The following is a 27,697-nucleotide window of genomic DNA, read 5'->3' as shown; positions in this document are numbered from 1 at the left end:
TAATAGGGCAGTATTACATTTGCTGGGGAAGGAATTCCCATATACGGATACCCAATGAAGCATTATACATTAATGCATAAATGCTGAAACTTGCTTCCATATCCATTGTATGTGCTACATTAAAATCTGGAATATTAGAACATGTAGTTAATTGGAAAAGGGAAATAAATGGTTGACGTTTCCATAGATCTCCATGTTTAAAATATTCTTGAAGGTGATCCCCTGAAGAGAAAATGTGCTAGCTGAATTATCCTTCTAGACAGTTTGCTTCTAAGGATCTATTCAGACTTTTGCTTTTTTTATCTTTATGGAAAGGCATTATAAAAGAAAAAAAATGGCCTAATCTTTTTATCTCTGTCTTTCCTTCTTTTCCCTGGTGAAAAATGTAATATCTGAATTGGTCCTTTGAGGCAAACAGTGGTTATTTGTCTCTTCTGCAGTGCCTTTCTCTTTTCTGTATCCTAAGGCGTAAGCTCAAAGTAATTCAATTCCCCACTTTATTTACCAATGTTGGGTCCATCTTAATGCATGTATATATGATAAACAGTTGCCACTTTGATTAAAATGTATCCTTATTTGACTGCAGTCATAAACATACATGCTAGTGTGTAAATTCAACTTAAATCATTCCAACTTTCAAGAAGGATTGTTTGTCATTAGGAAATAGTTGTACAGTATTTATTATTCTAATGAAAGTAATAACATTGTAGACTTTCATTCTAAAAATTCTAAAAATTCTTCAGGGTCCAACTTTCCTCTGCTTCATACTTTGCATTATTGATGTAAATTTATGTGGATCCCTTTCCAAAATGTTTATTGTGTCATAAACACTACTAGCTGAATTGATAATATGTTTTTTTTCTATTAACCAAAGCTGAAATATTATATTCTAGCTCGTTATTAAATCATTTTAACAGTGCAATTCTTGTACTCAGAAGTTAGCACCATTATGTTCAATGTGACATGGTCCCAGGTTAGTTAATATAGGACTAAAAATAGAAGTTTCTCAATTTTAATGTGGCCTATCCAACTCATTTCTTACTTGAAAAGTAACACTCCTTTTAAATGGCTTCCAGAACAGTCTTAAAATAGGACATTTAGAAGGATGTACTTATTTATTTAGGTGGTTTGTTTGTTTTTTGCTATCTTGTAAAAATCAACTTTTCCCTTTGCAAGAATTACAATGATCCTTAGTGTATTGCTTGTACATTACTCAATATTTATTAGTTGTCTCTGCTTAGCAATGCTAAAACATAAATTTCAGAGGCAAATAGTTAGCTTACAGAGACCTTCAGTGGATTTATTACACATTTCTTCCTATCTAGTGAGCCTCTGCACTGAATTAGGTTGCCTAGACTGGTTAGAGGTACCGTAGATGGAAATCTGGAAGGCACATTGCTAGCAATTATACAGCCCCTTTGCAATTCTTCTTAATTACTTCCAGTCAAGTAGGTTGCATTTAAAAGTGCTGCTGTAGTTTGACCCTGAGGGCTTGTGTGGGAGGAATTAAGGGTGTGAGCATTTGGAGTAGGTGAACTTCTAAAGAGCTCAGTGTGTAAACAGGTGTTGTGTGAAAATAAGTAATAATGCCTGTGTCTGAAGGGATGGACTTCAATTTCTTGTTTCATCATGCCAACTTTCTATGAATTGTTTAGGAATTCTGCTCTTTTAACTTATTGAATTTTTGTCCTTGTTTTGTTCTTATTGGTATGCTCTTGGGGTTTGCTCTCCATTTCTTCTTCTGTGCAATATGGGAGAGAGGCTGCCTTTTCTTCTCCCTCTTTCCAGAATAAGGGCATCTGAATGCATGAATAGGTACAAATATTACTTTTTCACCCCTATTGTGAATGTGTACGTGTTGTCCTTCAGACTGCTGTGCTTTAGAAATTCTTACTCATAATTTAAGACATCACAAAGCTCTTCTGTGTTTTCCTGTCACTGATTGTCCTCACGCTTACATTCACACATGTACATGTTGCTCATTTGCTACGTTGCTAAGAGATAACTGGATATGTTTGGACAGTTTAATTTAATCACACTGGAGTCGGCCCTTCCAGTGGAAAGAATTTGCTGATAACACTGCACATGTTGCTTACTCAAATATTGTAAATATGCTTTCTTCAGCTGCTGGATGTGGAAACGTGCAATGTTCTGCTTGCTTCCATTTTAACTAGATAATTGATAATGTACAGTATCTGCTTTTGCTTTTAAAATGAGATTGTAGCTGCTCTATAGACAGAGTTACAATGGAGAGGCTGTCACTAGCCAAAAGAAATGAAGTAATAACAGTCCACCATATATTGCGCTTTGAAGGAAGTGTAAAGGACCTTTGAGTTCATTTGTATCAGGTGTGGGAAACTTTGGGGCTCCATATTATGCTGGACTACAACTCTTATCCCCCCTTCGTTTTAGGCGTGCTTTTTGTGGTTTATGGGAGTCAACAACATGTAGATAGCCAACAGTTCCCCACCCCTGATTTAAATGAAGGCTATTCCCTATTCAGAAAGTTTCAGTGCTGCTGTGTAAATGAATGAGAGGAGTTCAGTGATTCAGAATATACTAAATGCAGTAATGGGGGTGGGGAGAGAGTGGTTCTAAGAAGTCTGCATGTGCATATGGGGACTTGGTGGTGGATTTATGAAGCTTCGGTCTTCTAATAAATACTCAGTAATATCCAGTAATGCATGTAGTTGAGATCCTATAGGGAGGATTAGATGGATTTTGTGCTGTCAAAAACTATGATTATATTTTGAAACCAAGTAAGCATTGTAAATTATTCTTCAGTCTAATCCTTCAGCAGGGAGAAGAGGGGCTTTATCCAATCTATAGTTTGTATAGAAGAGGCAGGGAACCTGTGGCTTTCCAGATGGCTGTTGCTTATTAAAACATCTGGAGGGCCACAGTTTCCTGACCCCTGCTATATAGGCAGCATAGGGATTGTATGAATTGCTATAATGGTTAATAGCTTACTATTACAAGCCAATATGCTTTGAAGATCTGTTGGTTGAACCCATACAATGAAGGAAGTTATGGACATACATGGAAAAAAGATTCATAATTAGTTCTGCAGAAGAGAAGCCCCATGAAAATGTTTGTCTATTTTGCCCCTCTCTTTTTTATTACATTCCACCATCACCCTTTTCACTACATGATTTAAAAAATTTTTAATATTGCATTTCAGCTTTCTGAATAGGTAGCCGTGCTTCAGGTGTAGACCCTGCTGTTGGCATTTTTTTCCTCCCAGAGTCGTCGTTACCCCCCACCCTGCCACATCAAATTAATATACTTTATTTTTCCTTATTTAAGTATCCATAATTTGTTTTCTGGCTTGCCTGTCAATTTTTAACTGCCAGTGCATTACTTTATTCCTTTGCTTAGGTATATAATGTTGCCTTTTTTATTCCTTTAAATTTTGGTCCCCATCTTTCTCTATATGATTTTTCATACATCCCTTTGTAGTGTTGCCTGTCTTATACAACCATGCAATATATTTCACCCTCAGGGTTAGATATTGGTTTCTCTTTCAGTCTGTAAATTATCTTTATCTTACAAAGTCTGTTGTGGAATGAGCAGCTGACATTTTCAAATTAAAATATCTATCAAACCAATCAACTTCTTTCTAATCTTTGCTCTACAGTTTGCCAATTTTTTCTTCTGTTTGTTGCTCTGATGTAACAGAGAGTTCTGGTTAGTTTAAAATAGAAGGCATAGCTTTTGATCCCCCTCTGTTCTGGTACACAAAATAAGTGGGGAGGATGCATGCCAGTGGCTTCCCATGACTCATACACATAACACTAAATTATGGTTTAATGTTATTTCCAAACTGGCCCTATTTTTTTCTTATATTTTGTGCATGTTCAGAAATGCAGGCAGGCCCTTCTGACATAATATTATCTCCCAAGTCCGATTTAAAAAAAGTTGCTTTAATAAACATAAAATAATACCACACACACATACAGTCTTTCTTTCTTTCTTTCTTTCTTTCTTTCTTTCTTTCTTTCTTTCTTTCTTTCTTTCTTTCTTTCTTTCTTTCTTTCTCCCTCTCCCTCTCCCTCTCCCTCTCCCTCTCTCTCTCTCTCTCTCTCTCTCTCTCTCTCTCTCTCTCTCGCACACACACACCCCTTCAGTTACATACAGTACTTCTCTTTATGCCTTTACATAGCATTCACCCACCATTTCTCATTAGAATTTTCCAATTGCACAGTGCAGTCTAGATATTTTACCCTTTTTTCTTTTCAAAGCAAACCCCCCCCCCACATATTTTGCAATGTTTTGCCCAGGGCAACCCAAACTGACCTATAACCCAGCAAACAGACAATAAACCCCAGATAGATACATTAAAACCAAAAGGACAGAAATACATTAAAAACATCCCACCCACTTCTAAAAGGCCATAGATAGTTAACGGTTACAGAGAAAATATTTTGCCTGGCACCTAAAGTGAGCTTCCCTGGGAGAGCATTCCACAAATGGGGAGCCACCACAGAAAATGCCCGCAGCCTGATTATAGCGCTATATAGCACACCAAGATGGATTTTCCCTATTGCAAACATTGCACAGAACCATGGCAGATTGGTCACATGATCGTAAATAGGTTCCCTTATTAGAGAGGCCACAACAGAAATCCGATAAATTAGTTCACCAGTGCAACAATCAGGAGGCAGGTTAGCTATAAATGTGAGATAGGCCATGGCCACACATGTTGAAGCTTGGAGGAGATGTAGGTGTGCCTGAAGTGGTGTGTTGTCTAGTCTGTCTGGCTGTATGTTGCAGTCACAAAAGCAGTGTGGTTCTGATATCCTTTTATTAGTTAAGGATCTGCAGTGTATCAAATTAAACTGTAACACCCTTTCATGAGGACAGTCTCGTATTAGGCTACTTTAGACATTGCAGGAATACCTAGTATGTACAGGTCTGCATACCCATGGTAGTCCCTGCAATGTACAAAACAGAACTTCTGCTTTTTGTTTTTTATCTTGAGTAGATGTTGTGGTGAGCTGTGGTACAGTCTACGGCTGGAGCCCTTTGCAGATATGTATCTGCAAGTTTCAGTGATGAAACCCCCTGCTAACTTGGGAGCAAAATCAACTTCTTTACTGTGGATGAGCTGTTCTTTGTTACATATTGTCTTGAATGACTGCAGGTGACTGAAGCAATGGTTAAAGAGGTAGCAAAAACACATATTAAAAAGATACACTTGGTATCAATGAAATTTTCTCTCCATGCCAAATAGGAATTTAAAAGAGAAGCAGAATACTTTTCATTGTGACTGCGGTGTGGAAGGTAAGGGCTAACTGCCCCCCCCCACCTTAGTACCATAGTCCTTATACTGATTGGAGAGTCCCTATCAGCTGCTATTCACAATAAAAAGGAAAAAAGACAAGTGCAACACCAAACTAGATGGTTAATGTCACATGTAGTTTGGTGCACAGAAGAAGAGGTAGGACACTAGGCCTGAGAAACTAAGCAAACATTGCAGGACACTTGAGTTGCTTTCAGCTTCCTTTTCTTATGCATATAGCAACTCTGAAGCTCTAATGTTCAAAATTTGCCAACAATGGTGGCAGGGGTGGGGGGGATTGCTCTTGCTGCCATTGATTTTAACTCTGTTAACTATTGAGAATTATAGTTTTATGTCTTGCTTTACATGACTGATATTGAAACCTTTGCTGTTCCTAGCCTACAATTAACGTGCTGCCTGTATTTAACTATACCCTTTAATATTTGGAGCACCACATATTGTTAGGGTTTGTGAATAATGTGTTTGTGTTTAGTGTTGGTGTTGCGATTCTGCAGCAATATTTATTTATTTATTTATTTATTTATTTATTTATTTCCCTCTTGCATCTTGGGTGTATTCCTTCCTCGTCCATGCTGATGTGGCTGCACTGTATTTATTTTGTGCAATTTGTGATCTTCTAGTTTCCCCTTCTACCAAGCCTTTGTCCTGTGCTTCCTTGCATGTTATGACTATTAGGGGCATGCCTTGAAAAACCGCTGCAGTAGAACTCCATTCCTTGTACTAACATAGCCCCAGTATGTTGGATCCCATATGATTATGCCACTCATTTTCTTTACTTTTTAAAGTAAAGACATTGTTTTTACTTTTTAATAGGATCTTTCATTATATTTATTAAAGCATATTTTCCTCAATATAAGCTAAAAAGTACTATTAATTTTCATTCATCTCTAGTGACCTTTCAACAAAGCTTTTTCGAAGACCAAACTATAATTAAAAAGGAAATAATTTCTTCATTACAAAGTGATACTTTAAAATAAAATTTATGCACCACAAGATATGTAACCTACTTTTCTTCTCAACTGATTAACCCTCATACAGTGATCTATAAAATATATTCAAGTTTGTAAATTCAGCAAGGGAAATCACAAATAAAATATCTAGTAGCTTGCAGTAAATGAAATGCATCAAGAGGAACATCATGAAGAATTAAATTTACTGGTACAAAGGCTAAATAAAATTATGTAACAATATCACATTATGAAAGACACACACACATCACACACGCCGCTACAAAAATACCCAACCACAAATGTGCTTAGTTTGGGGGGGGGACTACAGCATTTTGGTAGTAAAACTTTCTGTTTAGTTACAAGGGCTACCCTGGTTATTTGGAAATGTAAGGCAATCCTGTTGGTTTTTAAAAACTACCAACCTATTTTATTTTATTTTAAGCTCAGATACACACTTTATATTGCCATATAGTTCAGACATATTAGCACTGTCTCATCATTGGTGTGTGTGTGTGTGTGTGTTTAGTGGGGGGGCCAGGGTGCTCAAACAATAAAAAGTTGAAAGCAAATGGGAGGAAAAGCGGCACATTTCATCAGATGTGACAAAAAAACCTCCCAAATTACTTTCATATGTAGGGAATTTTGCCTACCCTCCTTCCTTAAAATTACCCAATTCATCTTTCTTTCTACTGTTGCAGGCTGTCCATACAGGCATGAGGGCTTATATATATAACAAGAGTTCTGTTATTGGCTCTCAGGCAGAGCATTCAGGAATGCGCACATACTACTTTAGTGCGGATACTCAAGAAGATATGAATGGTTGGATCCGTGCTATGAATCAAGCTGCTCTTATGCAAACACGTTCATCACCAAAGAGGCAAGTTCAGGGATCTTTTGTGTTTAGACTTCCATTGTGTGTCTCTCAGATATCAATGCAATGTTAAAAAGTACATTTTGCATTTTAAAAAGTACTCCAAATGACGTCTGCAAAAATGACATATCAGCCATATACAGGATCTTTTAAGTGATGGGACAAGAATAAGAGCTCTGAGGCATCACTTAGCATTAAAGAAGTTTGATAAGTTTGCTTAAGTCTGTACAAAGATAACTTACAGTTTCAACAAATAAAGTGTTGACTTTTAGTGCACATATTTTTTTTTCCCTTAGAGAAACAGGAAATCCAGATCAGCAAGCTGTTCCTCAAGCTAATCATGTGGATGCCTGCAAACAATGTGCAAAGTTAGATTCTGCTGATGCAAAAGGATGTTATAGAAAATCTCCTGAAACCTCTGCATATGATAAGCATGAAGAGATGAGAAAAGCAATAGAAGATGAGCATTATGCTGTCAGGAAGAACACAGTGGAATCAAAAAGGGAGAAATCTAAACATCCATTGATATCAGAGGTTGGCACATTGAATACAGAGTCAAGTCTGTCTCGGTCCCAGAGAGCTCAGCCTGTTGAGAAGAATGGAACACTTTCCAATTCGTTAAATACAAGTCCTGGCCTAGTGGAGCAGAATGGTATCGGTTTATATAAACAAGGATTTGTTTCCAGACCAGCTCAAAAAAAGCAGACACAGAGGAAAAACAATATGGCTCACATAGAGCACTGGGTAAAAGTCCAAAAAGGAGACCCCAAAAGGTTAGTAATAAGCTTAGATTGTCTGTTTTATTGCTTTAAAATGGGTTGCTAGGACCTTAGCAAGGGAGGGCTGCAAAACCCTGCCAATTTTAGTGACAACAGCAGTTAAAAAAACAACAACAATTAAAGTAGGCTGGGGTGGACACAAGGGTTTAAACTTCTACACCTGGCCCTGTGCCCTGATAGGGATGCAAATTTTCCATCCCTAGTCATCAGATTGATCATTTGATGAGAAGGGGAGGGTGACAGGCCCTCCTTCTTACCTGATCTGCATGGATTAACTAAGGAAGGAGGTGTGTGTGTGTGTGTGCGTGCTTGCTTGCTTGCTTGCTTGCTTGCTTGCTTGCTTGCATGATTCTTTGGCTGGGTATGTCCTGTGTGCAATGTATGTGAGAGGCTTGGGTGGCCACATCCAACCTTTGCATATGACTTCCTGGAGGCTTGGCCAAGAGTGAAAGTGGTACTTGGACCAGAAACTGTTAGCCATCTCTGCTTTAAAGTAACATGTGATACTCACCTACCTCTGGCATGCTAGAGATATTAGGAAATGGATTGAAAACAAAAATACTAAAATAATGCCATTACACAAATATGTGGTGTGACTGCGCTTGGAATGGCTTCAGACTCCTGTCCAGAAGCCCACACATATTTGCACATTTGTGCTAAGCCGAGGTTTTGCTTGGTGTGATGTGCAAAACCAGACCAGTGAAGACTGCTTATAGGCTGTTATATACTTCTCATATACTGTACAGTGGTACCTTGGTTTAAGAACAGCTTAGTTTATGAACAACTTGGATTAAGAATGCTGCAAACCTGGAAGTAGGTGTTTTGGTTTGTGAACTTTGCCTTGGAAGCAGAACATGTTCCGCTTCCTGTTGAGTGTAAATTGAGTCCCCCGCTGCTATGGGAAAGCACGCCTTAAGTTTAAGAATGTTTTGGTTTAAGAACGGACTTCTAGAATGGATTAAGTTCATAAACCAGGGTACCACTGTATTAGGTCATTCCCCTTTACATAGTGCTACGAAAACTAGTGTTGCTTCTTAGTCTATCAGCTGTTCTTTATGTTCAAGATAAAATACCCTTCACAAATAGACCAGACTTCCAGTATGACACCATATGCATTAGAGTGGTGTTTGTTTGTTTGTTTTTTGCCAAAATCCAACTTACTTATTTGAATTTACTTACTTATTTGAATTTAACTTAGCATTTCATGTAGCATACATTGTTCATTTTCTTTTTTCTTGGTTACAAAATGCTGTTTCTGTGTGGCCATGCTTCATGACAGATCTTTGTGTATTAGAATAATGGATGCACAAAAGTGATAATTGATTAGCACTTTGGGCTAAGATAAAAAGCATGATAACTTTTTCAGATACCAGCAAGATTTGCTGATTAGCTTGAACATTGCAACTGCATCCCAGCATTGTGGTCTAAATAACTATATTACTATCGTTCAAAAATATTGAGAACAATGCACTTCATAAGATTTTGCAGACTCTGTATAGTGAAGCGTCTGGTTTTTATTTCCTTACATAATCTCCATGTGTCATTTGAAAAGCTGCTTTTGAGATAGGTGAGATTTTAGACCAAAGGTTGTGAGAGCCTGTGCAAAGCAATTTATATATTGGAGATTTGTAGCATATCATTGTGTAAGCTAAAACTGATTTTCTTATTCCACTGATTCTCAAAGGGGAGGGTACTCTGTAAAGGCTAGGTGGGGTAAAGTCAAAAGCCCCACCGCACTAGGGCCTTTGCTTAAATGTGTCTTTGGCCCTGGACAAAATAAACTTTCATTCGTGATACATGGTATTTATTGGTTTGGTTGAAACTTAATATTTTAAAGGCAGAAGGGAGCAGTGCCTATTGTGTACAATAAGGAGCCATGGAATTTTTCTTTCATTTTCAGATCAGAAGCAGCTCACCCAGTGGGACAGAGCTGCAATGCTAGATCCCCGGCAGTAGCATCATTAGTGTACGGGAAGGGAGAGGCTAGGTCTGTGTGAGCACACCAGCAGGTTTTGTGTTGACTCCACCCTTGCAACCTTAGCGCCCCTGCTACATCAACTGTCTCCATTCTGGAAAGCAGCCACATCCCCATTGTTTGGTGTGAGCAGTTCAACAGTGCAGACTCCATTGGAAGGTGGTGGACTCATTTTCATGGGAGGCTTTTAAGCAGAAGTTGGATGGACGTCTGCCATGGATGCTTTAGTTGATATTGCTGCATTGCAGGGGGTTGGACTAGATCATTCATTCATTAAATTTGCATACCACCCTTCATCCTTAGATCTCAAGGTAGTTCACAGCAAGAGAATACAAGATAAAAATACAAAATACATAACAAAAACAAAACAAGTCAATAACCCCCTTCCCCTTTCCCTCTCAGAGTTTCTTCCACCTCTACAATTACCCTGTTTCTCCGAAAATAAGACGTAGCCATAAAATAAGCCGTAGCAGGATTTTTAAGCATTCAAGGAATATAAGCCATACCCCGAATATAAGACATAGTGATAGGCGCAGCAGCAATGCCAGCCACGGCAGGAGGAGGAGGAAAAAAATAAGACATCCCCTGAAAATAAGCCATAGTGGGTTTTTTTTTGTTTTTGTTTTTAGGAAAAATAAATATAAGACGGTGTCTTATTTTCGGAGGAACACGGTATATGGTCCTTTGTCTTCCATCCATTTAGTTCTAACACTTAACTGATGGGCACCCTTCACAGCATGATGAGCTTATGCTACCCAACAGTTACTTTGTTGATGCAGTCCAAGTGTTTCAGATCCTTGCTTGTTTTCTTCCAAGAAAAAAGTGAGAATGATTTTTAATGTTAGCTTGGCAAAAGGCCCAGTAAAGTCATTTGATGCATTAAATCAATAGCTCCTTAATTGTGCAACAGATGAGACTACTTATGTGACATGATGGTTTCCTGTTAAATTGGCTGCTCAGGCTTTAAGCTACTTTTGTCATGAAGCATAATTAATCTTGTCATGAAGCCAGGTAGTCAAGTGATGTAGAACCTTGAGAGAATCTGCTTGTTTTTTGCTGAGAATATTATTTTACAAATAACTCCCTGAGGATAGAGACATTTTTAGCAAATGATAATTTATCAGAAACATACTTTCTGCTTCCACAAAATGCATGTATGTTTACTGAACATATCTTGTTGAAAGCTTCCTTTTTTCAACTGCAGGTGATTGATTTCTTTGGGATAAAGCAAGGGTTTCCAGCCTATGGTCCATGGACCACAAGTGGCTGTGGCATGGACCACAAGCTGCATTCAAGTGGCTGTGGCATGTCCACATTAAATAATCATACTTATTTTAATTGTGTTTTTATTGCATCTTTCATTCTTGTATTTATTTTGTTACAATTTGAATTATTTGGAATACAATATGCAATAGAATACAATACAATAAATAAAATAATTAATGAAAATACAATTACAAATCATACAGCATCTAGCACATCACATTTGCTGCAAGAGACAGAAAAATCATTAAGTGCTCTGCCAAGACAGTCAGCAAGTGGTGGTGGTGGTGGGAACCCTTAGGAAAAACAAAAACATTTTGTTGAATAGCATGTTCCACCTAGTGGCCAGCTGTCTAAGGAAACTAGACAGGTTAGGGAAATAGCTAAGGAAACTGTCTCAGGTTTGAGACTGACAATTTTTAAGAAGAGCTGAGTAACTTGCTTCACATGGTGCAGACACACTTTTTTAAATCCAAATTTTGCCTGCAGATTTTGCAGGGTTTTGAACATGATAAAACAGAGGCAAAAGTAGCCTGAGTGAATACACTATGTACTCTTTCAAATGGCTGTCAACTCTGAAAAAACTGTTAATTGTTAGAGGCCATTGTGGCCTATGAGATTCTACACATATTTGTTTGCTTCAATTAAATAAAGGAATTCTAAAGTTGGATTTTGTGAAACCTTGACTTTAATAATAGCTGCATTCTCATTTAATATTTAATGAAACAATTTTTCTCAAACAGTCTTGCATCTGATCAGTCCCTTATTCGCCAAGTGCCCAGTCATTCCATATCTTTTCCTGAGAATTATCATACCTTGCCAAAGAATACCAGGCAGCCTTCAGGAAGTTCACCACCTTCAAATCGCAATCTGCCAAGTGACTACAAGTATGCTCAAGACCGGGTTAGCCACTTGAAGATGTCTCATGATGAGAGAAGAGCTAACAAAGATGGTACTGTATGGCAGCTGTATGAGTGGCAACAGAGACAGCAGTTTAAACATGGCAGTCCCACAGCACCTATTTATATTGGTTCTCCAGACTTTACAGACCGTGCTAAGGGAAGAAGTTCATTAGATGTTCCACGTTCAGTTTCTGTTCCCCCATCTCCTTCTGATATACCACCACCTGGGCCCCCTAAATTTTTTCCACCTCGAAGACCACACACTCCTGCAGAAAGGGTTACTGTCAAACCATCTGATGAGAGACCAATGACAGATGTTCCTTTTGCTGGATCACCCATAAAGATTCGAAGTCAAACTATAAAAGTGAGTAAATTTTGCTGATATATTTTTCAGACTTTACTAATGAGGTATAATAGAATTAACCTGCAATGTTTCTAAGTGCTAACCTTTAGATTATTTGATCAATGTTCACTGTCAATATTCTTACATTATCCACCGAAACTTGTATTTTCAAATCCAGGGTTTGTGTCCTCAGTGCTTGGCCAGTTGCAGGTTGAGCAAAATTTGTTTCAAATAGACACGTGATGCCCTAGCCAGGTGAAGTGAATGTCAGGGCTGACAGGCTTCCTCTCTTCACACAATCACCACGAGAATCTCCTGACGTTTTTATAGCCTTTATTTACAGTATTTACAACCTGTCATTAGAACATAATGATCATTCATCAGAGTCACTCAGTTCAGATCTCTGCTGAGGTCTGTGTTTGCCCTTCCAGCAAGCCAGAAAATGGCGCTCTTGCTCCATCTTTCACCCCTCCTCTTCTCTACACGCTTTGGAGAGCTGGCTTAAACCTTTCACCTGATTCTGAACCGGAACTTGTTCCTCCTGTGAACTCCCTGGCTCTATATCCCTCCCTGTCTGTTCCTTTGGACTGACTTCAATAATTCTCTCCTCCTTATCCCTTTTGGGCACACCTCCTCCTTCCTCCAACCCGCATCTCCTCCTCCCTCTGGGAATCTTGAAACCTCTGGCTCATCCCTGATAGTGAATGAGATGCAAACTTTGTCGTTTATTTTTTTAAAAAAAGGTGTATGGAAGCATCACATGACTATAAACATGTTAACCCTACATTTACTGAGTTGGTGGCTCTATGTAAATTTATTTAGTTGGATTCAGGCCAAGTTAGTTGCACTTAGTTCCCACTGAAATCAGTAGGAACTAAATTAATCATGGGTAACTTTTCATATTGGTTTCAGTGCAACCTAAGTGCAACTAAATTAGTCTGGTTCTAACCCTTTGAGTTAAAAAGCTATTTTTCTATATAAAAATCATGAGAAAAATGTCTTTTGGAGGTAAAGCAGTATAAATATGACTCTCCAGATGTTTTGGACTACAATTCCCATCTTCCCCGACCACTGGTCCTGTTAGCTAGGGATCATGGGAGTTGTAGGGCAAAACATCTGGAGGGCCGAAGTTTGGGGATGCCTGATCTCAATCATAAATTATTATAGGCTTTATACTAAAAGACCCAGAGACTGGTAAGTCACCATAGGCACAAAGATTCATTCCCTGGCTCCAGGGGATACCATCCTATAAATCTATTGGAACTTTGTCCATTATGCCCACTTAGGTGACCCTGTTTGTTGCTCTTTTTATGCCCTTTACCTAAACCCTGCTTCATGCATTATTCACATGACAGCAGAGGAGGGTGTGTATTTGAAGGGTTTAAGAAAAGAAAATTCCATTTTAAATTACTCTTTAATACTGCCTTTCAATTTATACAGAACTCAGCACACGTAGATAGGCGTTCCATGCCTACAATGGGATATATGACCCATACTGTAAGTGCTCCAAGTTTGCATGGGAAATCGGTACGTATAAGCATTTCTAGTTTCCTTCCCCTTCTATGTACCAGCTGAATTTACTAGAACTTGTAAGGATGTCTGAGTCCAAAACACTCTTCATTGATTTTTCATGTCTTGTTAACGGAATCAAGTAACTTGAACTTCCTGGCTCTAAATGTGGCCTACGTTCAACTGCCATTGAAGTCATTATAAGCGGAACTGTTCATGGAATTTGCTTTTGTGTTTTCTGACATTAAAGTACAATATTCCAATCAAAGACAGAAATACAAACTGGTTGCTTAACTGTGTCAAATACTGTATACATTTTCTGGGCACCTTAGGTGAAGAATTATAGCTACAGTGACTCTCCCTGAAAACTGCTAATTTCCTCTTTACAATGTGTCCAAATACCTACAGCCTGAAGAGCTAACATTGCTTCTCATTCGATTAAGGAGACATCAGGCTAAGTTGGCTAGTATACGAAATTACACAATCGCCCAATTACTACAGCACTTGCCAACTAATTCCTCTTACCAGGTCAGCTGCTGATTGGCTCATTTGTGCTGCATATGATATTCTGTGACTCTGCAAGTGCTTCACTGGTACCATGCTCAAGTTTGTGCTTTCTTGCCCATTCTTCAGTATGTTCAAGTCCCCAGTTCATTCATAGTTTTCCTTTGCTCTGGCATGTGCTGGAGATTGTAAGCATTTTTTAAAACTATAGGGTGCTGTTGCATATGAATAACTGCTATTATTTTGCTTTGATGTTCGTTTTTGTGATTGTTGCCTTAAAAATCCGTTCAAGAGGCAAGCTTACTAACTTGCAGATTTTTTAATTTTGGCTGAAAAAGTAAGCTTTCCACTCATTCTTGATGGAAGTGGCTTAATTCACCACATGCTGCTTGCCCCCCCCCCTTCAACTGACATATATTAAGGAACTAGAGAGGATATCCGTATTGCCTCAGCATTGTGTCAGCTATTTGTGTCCATTAGCTTATCATAATCTAGTTGTCTTTTTGCACCATATACCAGTAACAATCAAAGGCAGCAGTATAACAATAACTCTACTTTGAATGAATAATTATCAGATTTGATAGTTTTAAGCTAGGCATTTAAGTTTGTAGTTTAGGATAGAATTATTTGTGTTACAAAGATGTGCCTCATGGAGCATGAAATAGTAGTCGTCTCTGTATATTATTTGAAAAATAAAACTAAAAATATTTTGTCCATCAGTTACACTAATTAGATGAAAGAGATACATTGCTAAAAAAATTTAAAATGAACATTTAATACTTCTATCAAGGAAAAAATTTTACTGATTAATTTAACAAAGATGTTTTCGTATCTTCCTCCTAAAAAGGTCTTGATAATTTAAAATAATTTAAAGTGTACAAGTGGTTTTGATAGCCCTGCATGTTAGCTAACTGCGTAGAAAGGAAAATAATCTGTGATCTTGATGTTTGTAAGGTTGATGAAGATGATGTGCTGCCCTTGATGCACTGTATTCATTTGTCATTCAACCATAGACATCAGTGTGTTAATGATAAGTCTTCCTAGATAGCTAGTTTATCATGTATATGCTTTTGCAGAAGTTCCCAGAAGTACTTGCTAGTTAGTTACAGAGTCTAGTATTGCAATAGATTGTTCTATATTCTTTTTATGTACTTCCATTTGCAGGCTGACGATACCTACATCCAGCTGAAGAAAGATCTTGAATATCTGGATTTGAAGGTAAAACATGTTTGTATAAAATATTCTAGTATTTTACAGTTGATGTATCCTCTATATACAGCCCTCGTTAGTGTATTTATGTTATAGTATCAGTTATCAATCCTTCGATATTCTGATTTTTTTCTGTAACTGGAGTAAATTTTAAATGTAAAATACACTGGATATATAGTATAACATGACATCAAAACAACCTCTTTATTTTGGAGAAAATGAGAGAGCCTCATGCACTACTTGAAGGCACTTCCACTCATGCAAGGAAAGGGTTTTTTTTGCTAGTTCCCCCTTCTACTGAACCCCCATGTCACAACATATTTGTGCCAGGGGCTCAATATTATCAGCTGCTAATAAACAGATGGTAGTGCTTGCTTCTTACTCTTTAATTCTATTTCTGCTAAAAACTGCCTGTTTTACTAATAATTATTTATTCACTTATTTGTTTACAATATTTGTATTACCTTATTTGCTATCAGTTCCAAAGTCAGCTCCTAATAATGCAAAACACTAACAATGTAGTTCACATTAATAATAAAATATAAATGCCAGCATTAAAATCCTTCATTAAAAACGGCAGCAACAGTAAAACTAGCAACAAATAAAGCAAAGCAAATAAAAAGCACCAATTTGACAAATGTTTATCATGACATTCTGGTACCTTCAACAGTTTGGTTTAGGAGTAGGAATAAAAATTAAATATAACAATGTTATATAGAGTTAAATGTGAATGCAGATACATGTTAATAATACTGTAATGTTTTACATGTTTACTCAGAAATCAGAGCGCTTGTATTTAATGATGCTTACTCCCAGATATGTGTGCAATTTATGCACTCACCTTAATTCTATTAGGACAGAAAAATAGAAATAACTTTCTGAACATACCTTAACCTAGGCTATGTTTTCTGTTAGGAAATGTTTCCAAAGCAAATCTTTGGGGAGATGTGATTTCCTGATACTAAAAATAAAGGCTGTGGTTTGTGAAACAGCACAGCGGTCATTAGAAGCTATTTGTTTGCAATATGCTCCGTACAGACATAATTAAAACCCACAGTTAAGGATGGCAGGGTAAAATTGTTTGCAAAGGGGAAGAAAATAGAAAAGGTGCACGCCTATAGCCTGTTAATAGTTCCCTAACCATAGTTCAAATGTAGTGTTGTATCTGGGAACATACCGTAGTCATAATGATATTTGCCCCTGGTCAGAGCAGATGGAGGCCCCAAAGCAATACATTTTCTTAGAGTTTCTGGACCGCACATAAAAAACAAAGACATATTTGAAATGTTTATTTTTAAAAAGTATTCCAAGCTAGAAGGTTCCATTTTGAAGTTGTTCTCTGCTTGAAGGTAAGTGGATGAGATGTAGATTTTTATTTTTTATTTTTTAAAAAATACAGTTCAACAATACAATACGAAATCAACGAAAACATAACATATATGAATTATGCAGAACAAAACAGATACAGCAATAGTAAACTAAATAGTGTTTAAAGGTAGTAGGAAAACATTTCCAAATTTATTCTCACCAAAAGGTTGTGTGAACAAAACAGATTTAACCTGGTGCTCAAAAGAAAACAGAGTAGATGCTATACAGATGTTTCTGGGGAAGAGTATTCTATAGAGGTAATCCTTGGTAGCTTCCTATTTAATTTGTAGACATGAGCCATTAACACCCAGAGAAACTTCACAAAACAGTTAAATTCATACCTGAGAAGGCAGCCCTTCAGATCTTGGTCTTTGACCACATAGTGCTCTGTGGATCAACAGTATTTTGAATTGTGCCCAGAAACAAACTGAAACCCAGGGAAGATATTTAAGAACTGAAATAATATGTTTGGTATAAGTCTCAGTTAATAAACTGATTCATTTTTCGGACAATTTGAAGTTTCTGAACATTTTTGGAGACATCCTTAACACAGCACACTGCAGTGATCCAACCTGGAGGTTTACAAGGCATAGATGAATGTGGGAGGTGATGCAGTCGCACCAACAGGAATTGATGAAAAGTATATCTGGCCAGGAATACCATTTGAGCATTGATATGCAGGGCCTGAGCTGCAAATCTTCAGGGAGAGTGCAGCCCCATTGAGAACAGGCCAATATTACCCTATCACTTCCTCCGTATTGTCTGAATTGAGTTTATTAGCTGATGTCAAGTCCATTCTTTTGTTCTGCAATTCAACTGAATCCAAAATCCATGGGATATCAGAACACAGTAGCAGAGTAGAAATCTGCTCATTTCTAGTGCCATACCTAGATTAGATGAAAACTCTGTGTCATCAGCATATTGATGGCCCCCCCACCTCAAATCTCTGAAAAGGTTATGCAGATGTTAAATGGCATGGAGGACAGAGCAGACTCATCTTTACCTCAAAATGTACATTGCATAGGAGAGAGCAGAAGCGCCCTGCCGCTGCACCACATTGCTTTGTGGAACCACCTAGCCAGGTTGGACTGGAACACAGTGCTTCTGATTCCCATCCCAGATTCTAATATAACTTTAGCTTTCCTTAGAGATATTTGGGGATGGGGGTCAAGCCCCTCTTATTCACAGCTTCCATTTCATAGAATCTTAGAGTTGGAAGGGACCAAATGGTCATCTAGTCCAACCCCCTGCAATGCAGGGATCTCAACTAAAGCATCCATGACAGATGACCATCCAACCTCTGCTTTAAAGCCTCCAAGGAAGGAGAGTCCACCACCTCTTGTGAGAGTCCATTCACTGCCAAACAGCTCCCACTGTCAGGAGGTTCTTTCAAATGCATAGTGTGAATTGCCCAATATCCAGTGTTCAAACAAAATCCTGAATATAGTACCTAAAAATCCTAAGATATCCATACCATTGAGTCTCTCAAGTAGAAAGCAGATAGGCTCAGGAAAACCATGTCTTAATGATAACAGATTGTAATGATCTGATTTAGACGACCATTACTTTTATAGTGCAACCTCATACATTACCACTCAGAAATAAGTTGTATTGAGTTCCATGGAACCTGCTGCCATCGAAGTAAGCATAGGATTGCAGTCTGAAATTCGAAAGATAGTTAATGTTAAATATCTAACATTCACCTCTTTGACATATTCTATATACTGGTATTTTGTATGTATACATTTTGGCTAGCATAGGCAGCATTTCATGCAACATGCAGTTATTCTGATAATGGAATATCATGGTAACTGTTAAGTCTTGTAATGGTTCTTGTTTTCTGTGCTTATGAATTAGGTACAGTCAGTGTTTTTTTCTGGGGGTACGCAGGGGTACGCATACCCCTAAACATTTTGTGAATCTAAGTTTGGCCTCATTGAGGGGCAGTATTTCAATATGAGTAGGAAATTGAGAGTACCCCTAAATTTTTTTTAAAGAAAAAAGCACTGGGTACAGTATGTTGCTTTAAAAGCAGCTGCAGCATGAGTGATCCTGTAAATGTTAAGTTCATAGTTCCTTGGTGGCCACTGATTTTTGTTGGTGGAGTTTGAAATAATGCTTTGGATTATATGCTGCATAGAATAAATTCAGTTCCTACTTTGTGACCAACAGTTGACAATATTAAAGATACGAAGGTGTGGAAAATAAGGTGATGGAATTAATGTATATGCAGCCAATCAAGATGTAAAAGAGAACTGTCATAGAATGCTGGATGGGAAGTTAAATAGAATTACTGTATAAGAATGGGAAAAGGTGTAATTGTAAAACTTGAAAACTTTTTTAAAAATTAAATAAATAAGAATAAGTTCAGTTCCTAAATTAAGGCAAATTCAAGTTTGCCTGAGATACTCTCTTGAGCTGTTAATCTGAGGCTTGCCTGCTGTATATTGTCATCACAGCAGTATCCAAGCACTCAGAATATAGAAGAGGAAAGGAAAAGGAAGTAGAATATACAAATACAGTAATCACCTATAAATAATCTAGAGAGGCTGCAATCACATTTTATCAGCAACGATCTCCTTCAGGTTTGGATGGCCTGCACCCCATGGCAGTCCTCTTGCTGCTGAAGGGATCCTGGAGTGATCTGGACTTGGCTCTGGTACCATATCCTGCAAGGCTAATAATTCTTCCTTCCAGGATCCTTTCAGTGATGAAGGGCCACTGAAAGTGTCATTTGAAGAGGAAGAATAGCCTTAGAAGCCCTGAGAGTCCAGTTCCCTTTCTCACCTTTGCATTCAGTCTGTAGGGATTGTGGCCATCTGCTCCCTTTCAGCCTGTCCTCCTTTCATCTTCCCCCTCTGCAAGTTTTGGATATTTGGTGGAAGGAAGAGGGAGTCCTCAATATTTGTATGCAGTGATAGTAGGAGGTATGTTTTGTTTCTAAAGACTCTGTGCTTCCATGTTTAGACCCAAGGACACAAATAATGTTTTCTTTATTCATACATTGGAGGAGATTCGTAGATAAACCTAATGCCCTGAATTTCTTAACTGTTATGCTAGCAATCAGAACATGCTGAAGGCTGTTTCATATTAGGTATATATAGCTTAATTTTTTTTCTATAAACAAGCAATGTAGCAGACTACACAGTACATTTTTTTTATTTCAAGTCCCTAGTTTGTATTGTATTTGAAAGTTACAGAAAACCACCACTTATTACTTCCATTGCGATCATCAGAACATAAGAAGAGCTTGATGGATCAAGTGACTACAGTAGTCTAGCTTCTTGTTCTCACAGTGGCCAACCAGATGCCTGTGGGGGAACCTGCAAGCAGGAGTTGAGCACAAGAGCACACTCTCTGGTTTCTAGAGACTGGTATTCAGAACCATACTTCCTTTGACCAGAGCTGAGAATAGCTTCTATCATGGCTAATAGACATTGATAGACTTATCTAAGAATTTTGTCTAACCCTCTTCTAAAGCCAACCAAGTTGATGACTATCACTGCAAACTCCAGAGTTAGCTACGTGCTATGTGAAGAAGTCCTTTCTTTTATGTGTCCTGAATCTTCCAACAATCGGCTTCCTTGGATGTCCATGAGTTCCAGGGTTATGTGCGAGAGAGAAGCTTTTCTCTCTCCCCTTTCTCCATGCCTTTCATAATTTTATAAACTTCAACCATGCCACTACTAATTCACCTATTTCTAAAGTCCCATGTAGTGCAACCTTTTCTCTTGGGGGAGCTGCTCCATCTCCTTGATCATTTTGGTTGCCCTTTCTGAACCTTTTCCAACTCTACAATATCATTTTTGAGGTGAGGAGACAAGAACTGGTACACAGTATTCCAAAGGCAGTCACACCATAGATTTGTATTTTGATATCAGTTTTATTTTCAATTCATTTCCTAATGATCCCTAGCTTGGAATTTGCCTTTTTCACAGCTGCCACACACTGGATTGACATCTTCATTAAGCTATCCACTATGACTCCAAGGTCTCGTTCCTGGTCATTCACTACCAGTTCAGACCACATAAGTGTAGATGTGAAATAAATATTTTTTGCTGCAAAGAATCTTTGGAGCATTTACATTGATTTGCATTTTCCATTTTGACACCCATTCATTCAGTTTGGAGGTGTCCTTTTGGAGCTCTTCACAATCTGTTTTTGTTTCAATGACCTTGAATTACTTAGTATCATCAGCAAACTTGGGACATAAAAGAAAAGAGCACATGAGTAGCAAAAAATGCTTTTATGTCTCTCCCCGACCCCCACCTGTCCCTTCTGCCACTCCAGTTTCTAAGAAATGTGTGTTAGTCAACTAACTGTATGCAGTGTTGAACTGCAGCAAGGAGACGTCATGCTGCTAAAAATAATAATATACACATATTTTATTTTCTTGTTTTGTTGTTTATTGACTTCTAGTGCCAACTTTTCCTCTATAACAAGATATGTATTAAAATTTTGTTTGAAACAGATAAAAAATAATGGACCTCTGATCAACATGGTTTACAAAGTTCTAAAGAGCTCAGCACAAGGGTTACTATCCAGTATAAATGTAAGAGTGCCTGTAACGGAAATGTAACCATTCCATTGCTTTCTTCAATGGCAGTCAATGTTTAAATGGCTAAGCATCCACAGGTGTCTCATGATACATATGACACCACAGCTTTCTGCAAGATGTGTGTTTTTGGAGGCTTTGTGCAATATTATGGCTGGCACAGTACTGCTTGATTTCATTTTCTCATGTGTTGGAAACTAGTGGTGGTGATTCCATTTCTATAATTATGAAAATACAGAAGCATGCTAATTTTGTTTTGATTTTGCTGCTTTGACAATGAGTTGATTTTACGTGTACTGTTATATGATATAATTGCATATATTTTTCTTGGCTCACTGTGCACCTTTTAGATTTCAAATTAGTTCCCTTGCTTGCATATTTGTTGTTATACTGATTACTTACATTCTGTTATACCCCATATATAGTATGTGTTGCTTCTCTTAGAAAGTTTTAAATCCACACAATATTCTAGGTGGCAGGAAATGGTGCTTTTCTGCAATAAAAAAACACCTAAATCTAAATCTTGCCAAACGGCAATAAGCCCTCCTGTATTTGATGATTTGGTTTCCATTTTATCAGTTTACATTGATGGGAACTTGAAGATGGAGCTGTGACAAATAGTCATGAATGGTAAATAGAACTAATAATAGTACTAATATTAATTCCAGCTTTTTTATAGCGCCTTCTGAATGTTCAAAGGCTTCACATACATTTTCTCAGTAATCTTTGTAACAATCTTATACAGAAGGTCAGAATTATTACACCACCTTGCAGTCACATAGCTGCAGTTGAAACAGTACTTTTTCTAAGGCTACCTAGTGTAATTATGCACAAGGTGAGTTTTGAACAAGACATTTTCTGACTCACTACTTGTTCTCTTAGCCATTATACCAACTACTGTCTTCCACCTCAAGAGTTAAATAAATATCATTTTCATATCCTTTGGGTAAATCATGATGGCTTGGCCCCTGAAGTAATTTCAGGAGGTGAAAATAAATATATATTTCAATTGTAAAAAACCCAGTAACATTCATTATTACATTTCTTTCTTTTTTAATGTAATTGGTTATATTGATTGATGATGTATTTTGTTAAATTTGTTCATTATTACATTTCTTGTTTGGGTTTTGTATGTAGCATTAGTGAAATATGTAAATATACATATATGCACATGAGTGCATGTGCTGAGTAACTGGGAAACACTTCTAGTAGCACCAGATTTGTTACAGACGAGGCGTGAGGAACCTTAGACTTGGGATTGAACGCTTCCCTCCAAGCCCTCATATCTGACTCTTAGAAGTCTCCTCCAGCCACACCCCTCACTGGCTCTGCTTCATGCCCCAAGTATTTTGTGTGGCTGGAATGTGTCCTTGAACTCCGATAATGCCTCTTGCGTGCCTGGATGGGTTACAAAGAGATTGCCTGGAGGAGGGGACGGGGCATGGAACTAGCCTAGTGTACAGATTCAAAATTTACATTCATTGTTCCATTCACTTTTGCCTCTAGCCCTGCTCACCACTGCATGTCTCCCTTGAAATGTTGGTCAGAAGGGAATGCAGCCCTTAGACTAGGCTGCTCCAGCCATGTTATAGGCCAAACAAATACAGTGGTACCTCGGTTTAAGAACAGCCCTGTTTATGAAATATTTGGTTTACGAACTCCGCAAAACTGGAAGTAGTGTCACAGCATTTGTGAACTTTACCTCGGTCTGAGAACGGAAGCCGAAGCGGCGAGAGGCCTCATTAGGGAAAGCGCGCCTCAGTTTAAGAACGGACTTCCGGAATGGATTAAGTTCGTAAACCGAGGTACCACTTTATTCTATTCACTTTAGATTTTTGTCTGATCTATTAGGATGGTTGCACATTCCACTCCTGTCTCTACAACTCCCCCCCCCCTTTCTGTGGGTCTGCTCCCAATGCTGGGTCCATCCATCCATCACATCCATCCATCGCTCTTTTTATCCTGTATACTGCAGGAATTTAAGACCTTATAGGGTCAGTATATTTCTCTTCCAGCTACCAGCAGCATATTGCAGGTGAACATGGTTTGCATATGGAAGTTTATCGTTTGGAACCCAGCCAAATTTGAAAGAATTATTGTGCATGTGGGTCCTCCCTGAAACACTTTGGATCAGGGCCAATATATCAGGCTGCTATACCAGCAAAGAACTGGTGACATTTATGGGTATTAAAGCATTTTAAAACAATGTGCTTCTGGAAAAAAGAAGCCAAAGAAACCTAGCCTTTGAAATAGAACCACTGATGTTTAATTTTCAGCATTGAAAAAAACCAAAGAATTAGTGCTGGGAGGATGTAATCCAGCAAAATCTGCTGTGCTGTGTTAATATAAAAGGGATTTGTTTAGAAATTTTGTATAAGAATCATAGAATGTGTGAAGATATAAATAATGCTGACTTGCCTCTTTTGTTAAGAATTCACATTGGTGCTATAAAACTTTAAAGGTAAATTAAACAACCATATTTTAAAAGAACTCAATTTTTATATAAGATGTTTGTAATATACTACTGTAGGCAACACTGTCATATGGGGATATATCTGTGGTGAAGAATCTGCTCCTTCCTAAGCCCTACCAGGCTTGTGCTGGTTGCCCACGGAAGATGATAGTGGGTGGCTTCTTTTTCCCTCCCTTCATTTTGCTATTAAAAAAACAAACAAAACAAAAATTTCTATTCGTTTCAATGAACAGGAAAATAACTGTGGTAGCTTCAGGGCTGGTGTAGTTTTTCTCTCTTATTGGGGGAATGGGAATTCTGTAGATCCTATGTGTCCAAGGCCTTTTGGATCTGTCTCAATAAGCTCTTTTCTTCTCCAACTACTGTCAAAGTAATGGCGACAGACCTTTTTGCTGCTGCACTAAGGAGACCTCTGGTTGCAGACCTCCTCCATCTGCAGACTACTCTCTAGGTCCACAGCATCCAGAGGCCCTTCTGATGCCTCCCAAGGAGCTTAGATTGCTCCTTAAATAATCTTTAAAATTTAGAGGGAATTAGTAAAGTTTTCTCCAGACCTTTTTTGTTTATCACCAACTTTTAATTTTACTTTCAAATCTTTATTTTTATTTTTTAGGTAACAGGGCGTGATACAATAAAAGAACGAAATGTGAAACCCATCAGAATTGGAGAAAGTGACATTGATGTAAGAATAAAGCATAATTTTACTAAGGATACAGTTGACCTGATGAACCCATCAGAATCCAGTTCTGTTTTATTATTCTAATCTTCTTTATATATGTTCTGCTTTGTAGGTGAAACTCAGTGTTTTCTGTGAGCAGGACAGGATTCTACAAGACCTAGAAGACAAAATAAGAGCCCTGAAGGAAAATAAAGTAAATAGTATTGCAATCCCTCCATTGCCTTGTTTCTCTAACAGGTTTTGCAGTAAAATATGGCAATCATTGTAGTCACTGCAATTGCTTATTTTGGATAGTATGCTCATCTGTTGTGTTCATTAATGGGAACATGGTTGAGATGAAAATAGGATGCATTATTAAAATACAGTGATTTGGCAAATAGATGTCAGACCATGTTTTGCTTCCAAGCACAGCTGTTGGGTATGGAATTGGAATTAAAATGATCAAGGCAGAGGTCAACAATGGTTGATAACTGCTGTCCGTAATCAACTTTTTGGAGAGAAGGTCTGAAATTTCCCATATTGTAATATTGTATTGAGTAGCTAAATTCTGTTTTCTGATACTTATCTAACCAAATGAGGACGATAGTAGATGCTGGTAGCATCATTAATAACATAGAATAAAAGTGAACAAGAACTAAGGCTGATTTGAGGTTAATAATATGGTAAAAAGAAAATAACAGCACAATCCTATGCATATCTCCCTCAGATAATATGCATATATATTTCCAGGGCTAAAGGTCAATTAGATATGTGTATAAATTTGTTTTAGATTTGATGATGTGTTGCTTTTCAATATCTTTTAAATCCTCTTTTACAGGATCAGTTGGAATCTGTCCTGGAAGTGTTGCATAGGCAGATGGAACAATACAAAGACCAACCACAGCACACAGAAAAGATTTCATACCAGCAGAAACTTTTGCAGGAGGATCTCATACATATTCGGGCAGAAATATCCAAAGTATCTACAGTAAGTACCGTAATTCCTAGAGATACAAAAGTTAACTTGTAAACAAATATTTTAGTGTTCAGTTATTTTAATTCAATTTTCATGTGAGACGCACTGAAATGGAATATGGTTATCTGTTACCAATACTTTCAGAGCAATCTGAACTGGGACTGGGAAGCAGTAGGGCAGAGCTGAACAGTGAATCCTATCTAGGACTGAAAGTGGGAGGACAGGGTTTGTTTTACAAAATTGCTACACTACCTCCAGAGTTGAGCCCTTCAGGGATCCTCCCATCGGCTTTAAAGTGAGGCTTGCACCAGTTGTGCTTTAGTCTTCGTCTGGCTTGTTTCATATCCTGGAGCTCCCCAGAATACCAGGAGGTTACTCTGGCTCCATTATGCTGGAGAGGACATGTGGGAGCATAGCGAGACCAGGGCTTTGACAGGATCATCAGCTTTATCCACTGGGAAATATCCTCATCATCCTCGGGCTTCCTCAACCTTGGCCCTCCAGATGTTTTGAGACTACAATTCCCATCATCCCTGACCACAGGTCCTGCTAGCTAGGGATCATGGGAGTTGTAGGCCAAAAACATCTGGAGGGCCGAGGTTGAGGAAGCCCCTCCTCCTCCTCATCCTGCCTTTTTCCCTGACAGGGACTCAAGGTGACTTACAGACAAAACTGAAACACCTAAAAACATAGGTGTGTGTGTGGGGGGGGAGGGGGTATATTCAGTCTCCCAGAGCATTCAGGAACACCTCAGGTTCCATCTTTCTCTAAGGGTGGGGGATCCATATGGACCCACCACACACACAGACTGGTGGGGATGAAAGGATAAAGCTGAATATTTTGTCTTTGCCAACAGGAAATGGAAAATGCCTGGAATGAATATCTAAAACTGGAAAAAGATGTACACCAGCTAAAGCAAGCCTTACAGGAACAAATGAACAGATCGTTTATTTCTCAGGTGAGGCTTATTCAGCTTCATGATTCAAGTAGCTTTTGCACAATGTGCCCAAGCCCTTTGGCAGCGTAGCCGGATCTTGTCCCACTATGTGATCGAATCTTGAAGTAAAAGCAGGGGCCAGGATTCCACTTGCACAACAGGGCTTTCCCCTCTCTCCTCCCTGTGCTCCACATAAAGGTAAGGGGTAAAGGGGCCCCTGACCATCAGGTCCAGTCGTGTCCGACTCTGGGGTTGCGGCGCTCATCTCGCTCTATAGGCCGAGGGAGCCGGCGTTTGTCCGCAGACAGCTTCCGGGTCATGTGGCCAGCATGACAAAGCTGCTTCTGGTGAACCAGAGCAGCGCACGGAAACGCCGTTTACCTTCCCGCCGGAGCGGTCCCTATTTATCTACTTGCACTTTGATGTGCTTTCGAACTGCTAGGTGGACAGGAGCTGGGACTGAGCAACGGGAGCTCACCCCATTGCAGGGATTCGAACTGCCGACCTTCTGATCAGCAAGCCCTAGACTCTGTGCTTTAACCCACAGTGCCACCTGGGTCCCCTATGCCCCACATACCCCCTGAAATTGTTTGGAGGTTGAGGAAATTCCCAGAACAGCATGCAGGGGGAGAAGAAGGGAGATCATTCTGTTTGGCAAGCCAAGATGTTTGTGTGACAGAACAATCACCTTAGACCAATATTGAATTCCTCACACTTGTGTGCTGTGATAATGCATCACCATGACGTCTGCAGGCACAGTATCTCCTTTAAGCTATCAGAAAGAGAACCGAACTGCCATGCAGGAAGCTATATTGCTGAAATGAATTGATCAAAATTGACCTTTGTAATTTCATCTCTCAAGCAAACTCTTAAAATGTATTATAAAGAAAAAGTCTGTATTACTTAAAAGGAAGTTATAATTAATTTTGAGATAAAATTAAGATTTAGATGAGAACTTGGTAATGCTCCTTGACATTTTGCATTGTTATATTAATAAGCTATTGGAAAAACTGGGGGGGGGGGGTATTTGGATGGAAAAAAGGATGTCAGAAGTTGCACCCAAGTTAAACAGTATATTAGTGTTCATCTCAAGGATAAAATGGCATGGCTTTACACGTTATTA

General features: G+C 38.5%; 1 protein-coding gene across 7 annotated transcripts in view; it reads left to right on the top strand.

Annotated features, from left to right (window-relative positions):
* Window positions 1-27,697, top strand: part of PLEKHA7 (pleckstrin homology domain containing A7) — a 157,338-nt gene that overhangs the window by 94,045 nt on the left and 35,596 nt on the right. For all 7 annotated transcript variants that reach the window (XM_060275967.1, XM_035120139.2, XM_035120148.2 and 4 more), the window contains 9 exons: window positions 6,951-7,129; window positions 7,420-7,896; window positions 11,884-12,406; window positions 13,826-13,912; window positions 15,563-15,616; window positions 24,617-24,685; window positions 24,795-24,875; window positions 25,500-25,649; window positions 26,494-26,595. In XM_060275967.1, the coding sequence (XP_060131950.1) occupies window positions 6,951-7,129; window positions 7,420-7,896; window positions 11,884-12,406; window positions 13,826-13,912; window positions 15,563-15,616; window positions 24,617-24,685; window positions 24,795-24,875; window positions 25,500-25,649; window positions 26,494-26,595 (1,722 nt within the window). The remainder of the gene's footprint in view (window positions 1-6,950; window positions 7,130-7,419; window positions 7,897-11,883; window positions 12,407-13,825; window positions 13,913-15,562; window positions 15,617-24,616; window positions 24,686-24,794; window positions 24,876-25,499; window positions 25,650-26,493; window positions 26,596-27,697) is intronic.

This window comes from Zootoca vivipara, chromosome 1, assembly GCF_963506605.1.
Source record: "Zootoca vivipara chromosome 1, rZooViv1.1, whole genome shotgun sequence".
Lineage (NCBI taxonomy): Eukaryota > Metazoa > Chordata > Lepidosauria > Squamata > Lacertidae > Zootoca > Zootoca vivipara.
This window is presented reverse-complemented; position numbering and strand designations above follow the sequence as displayed.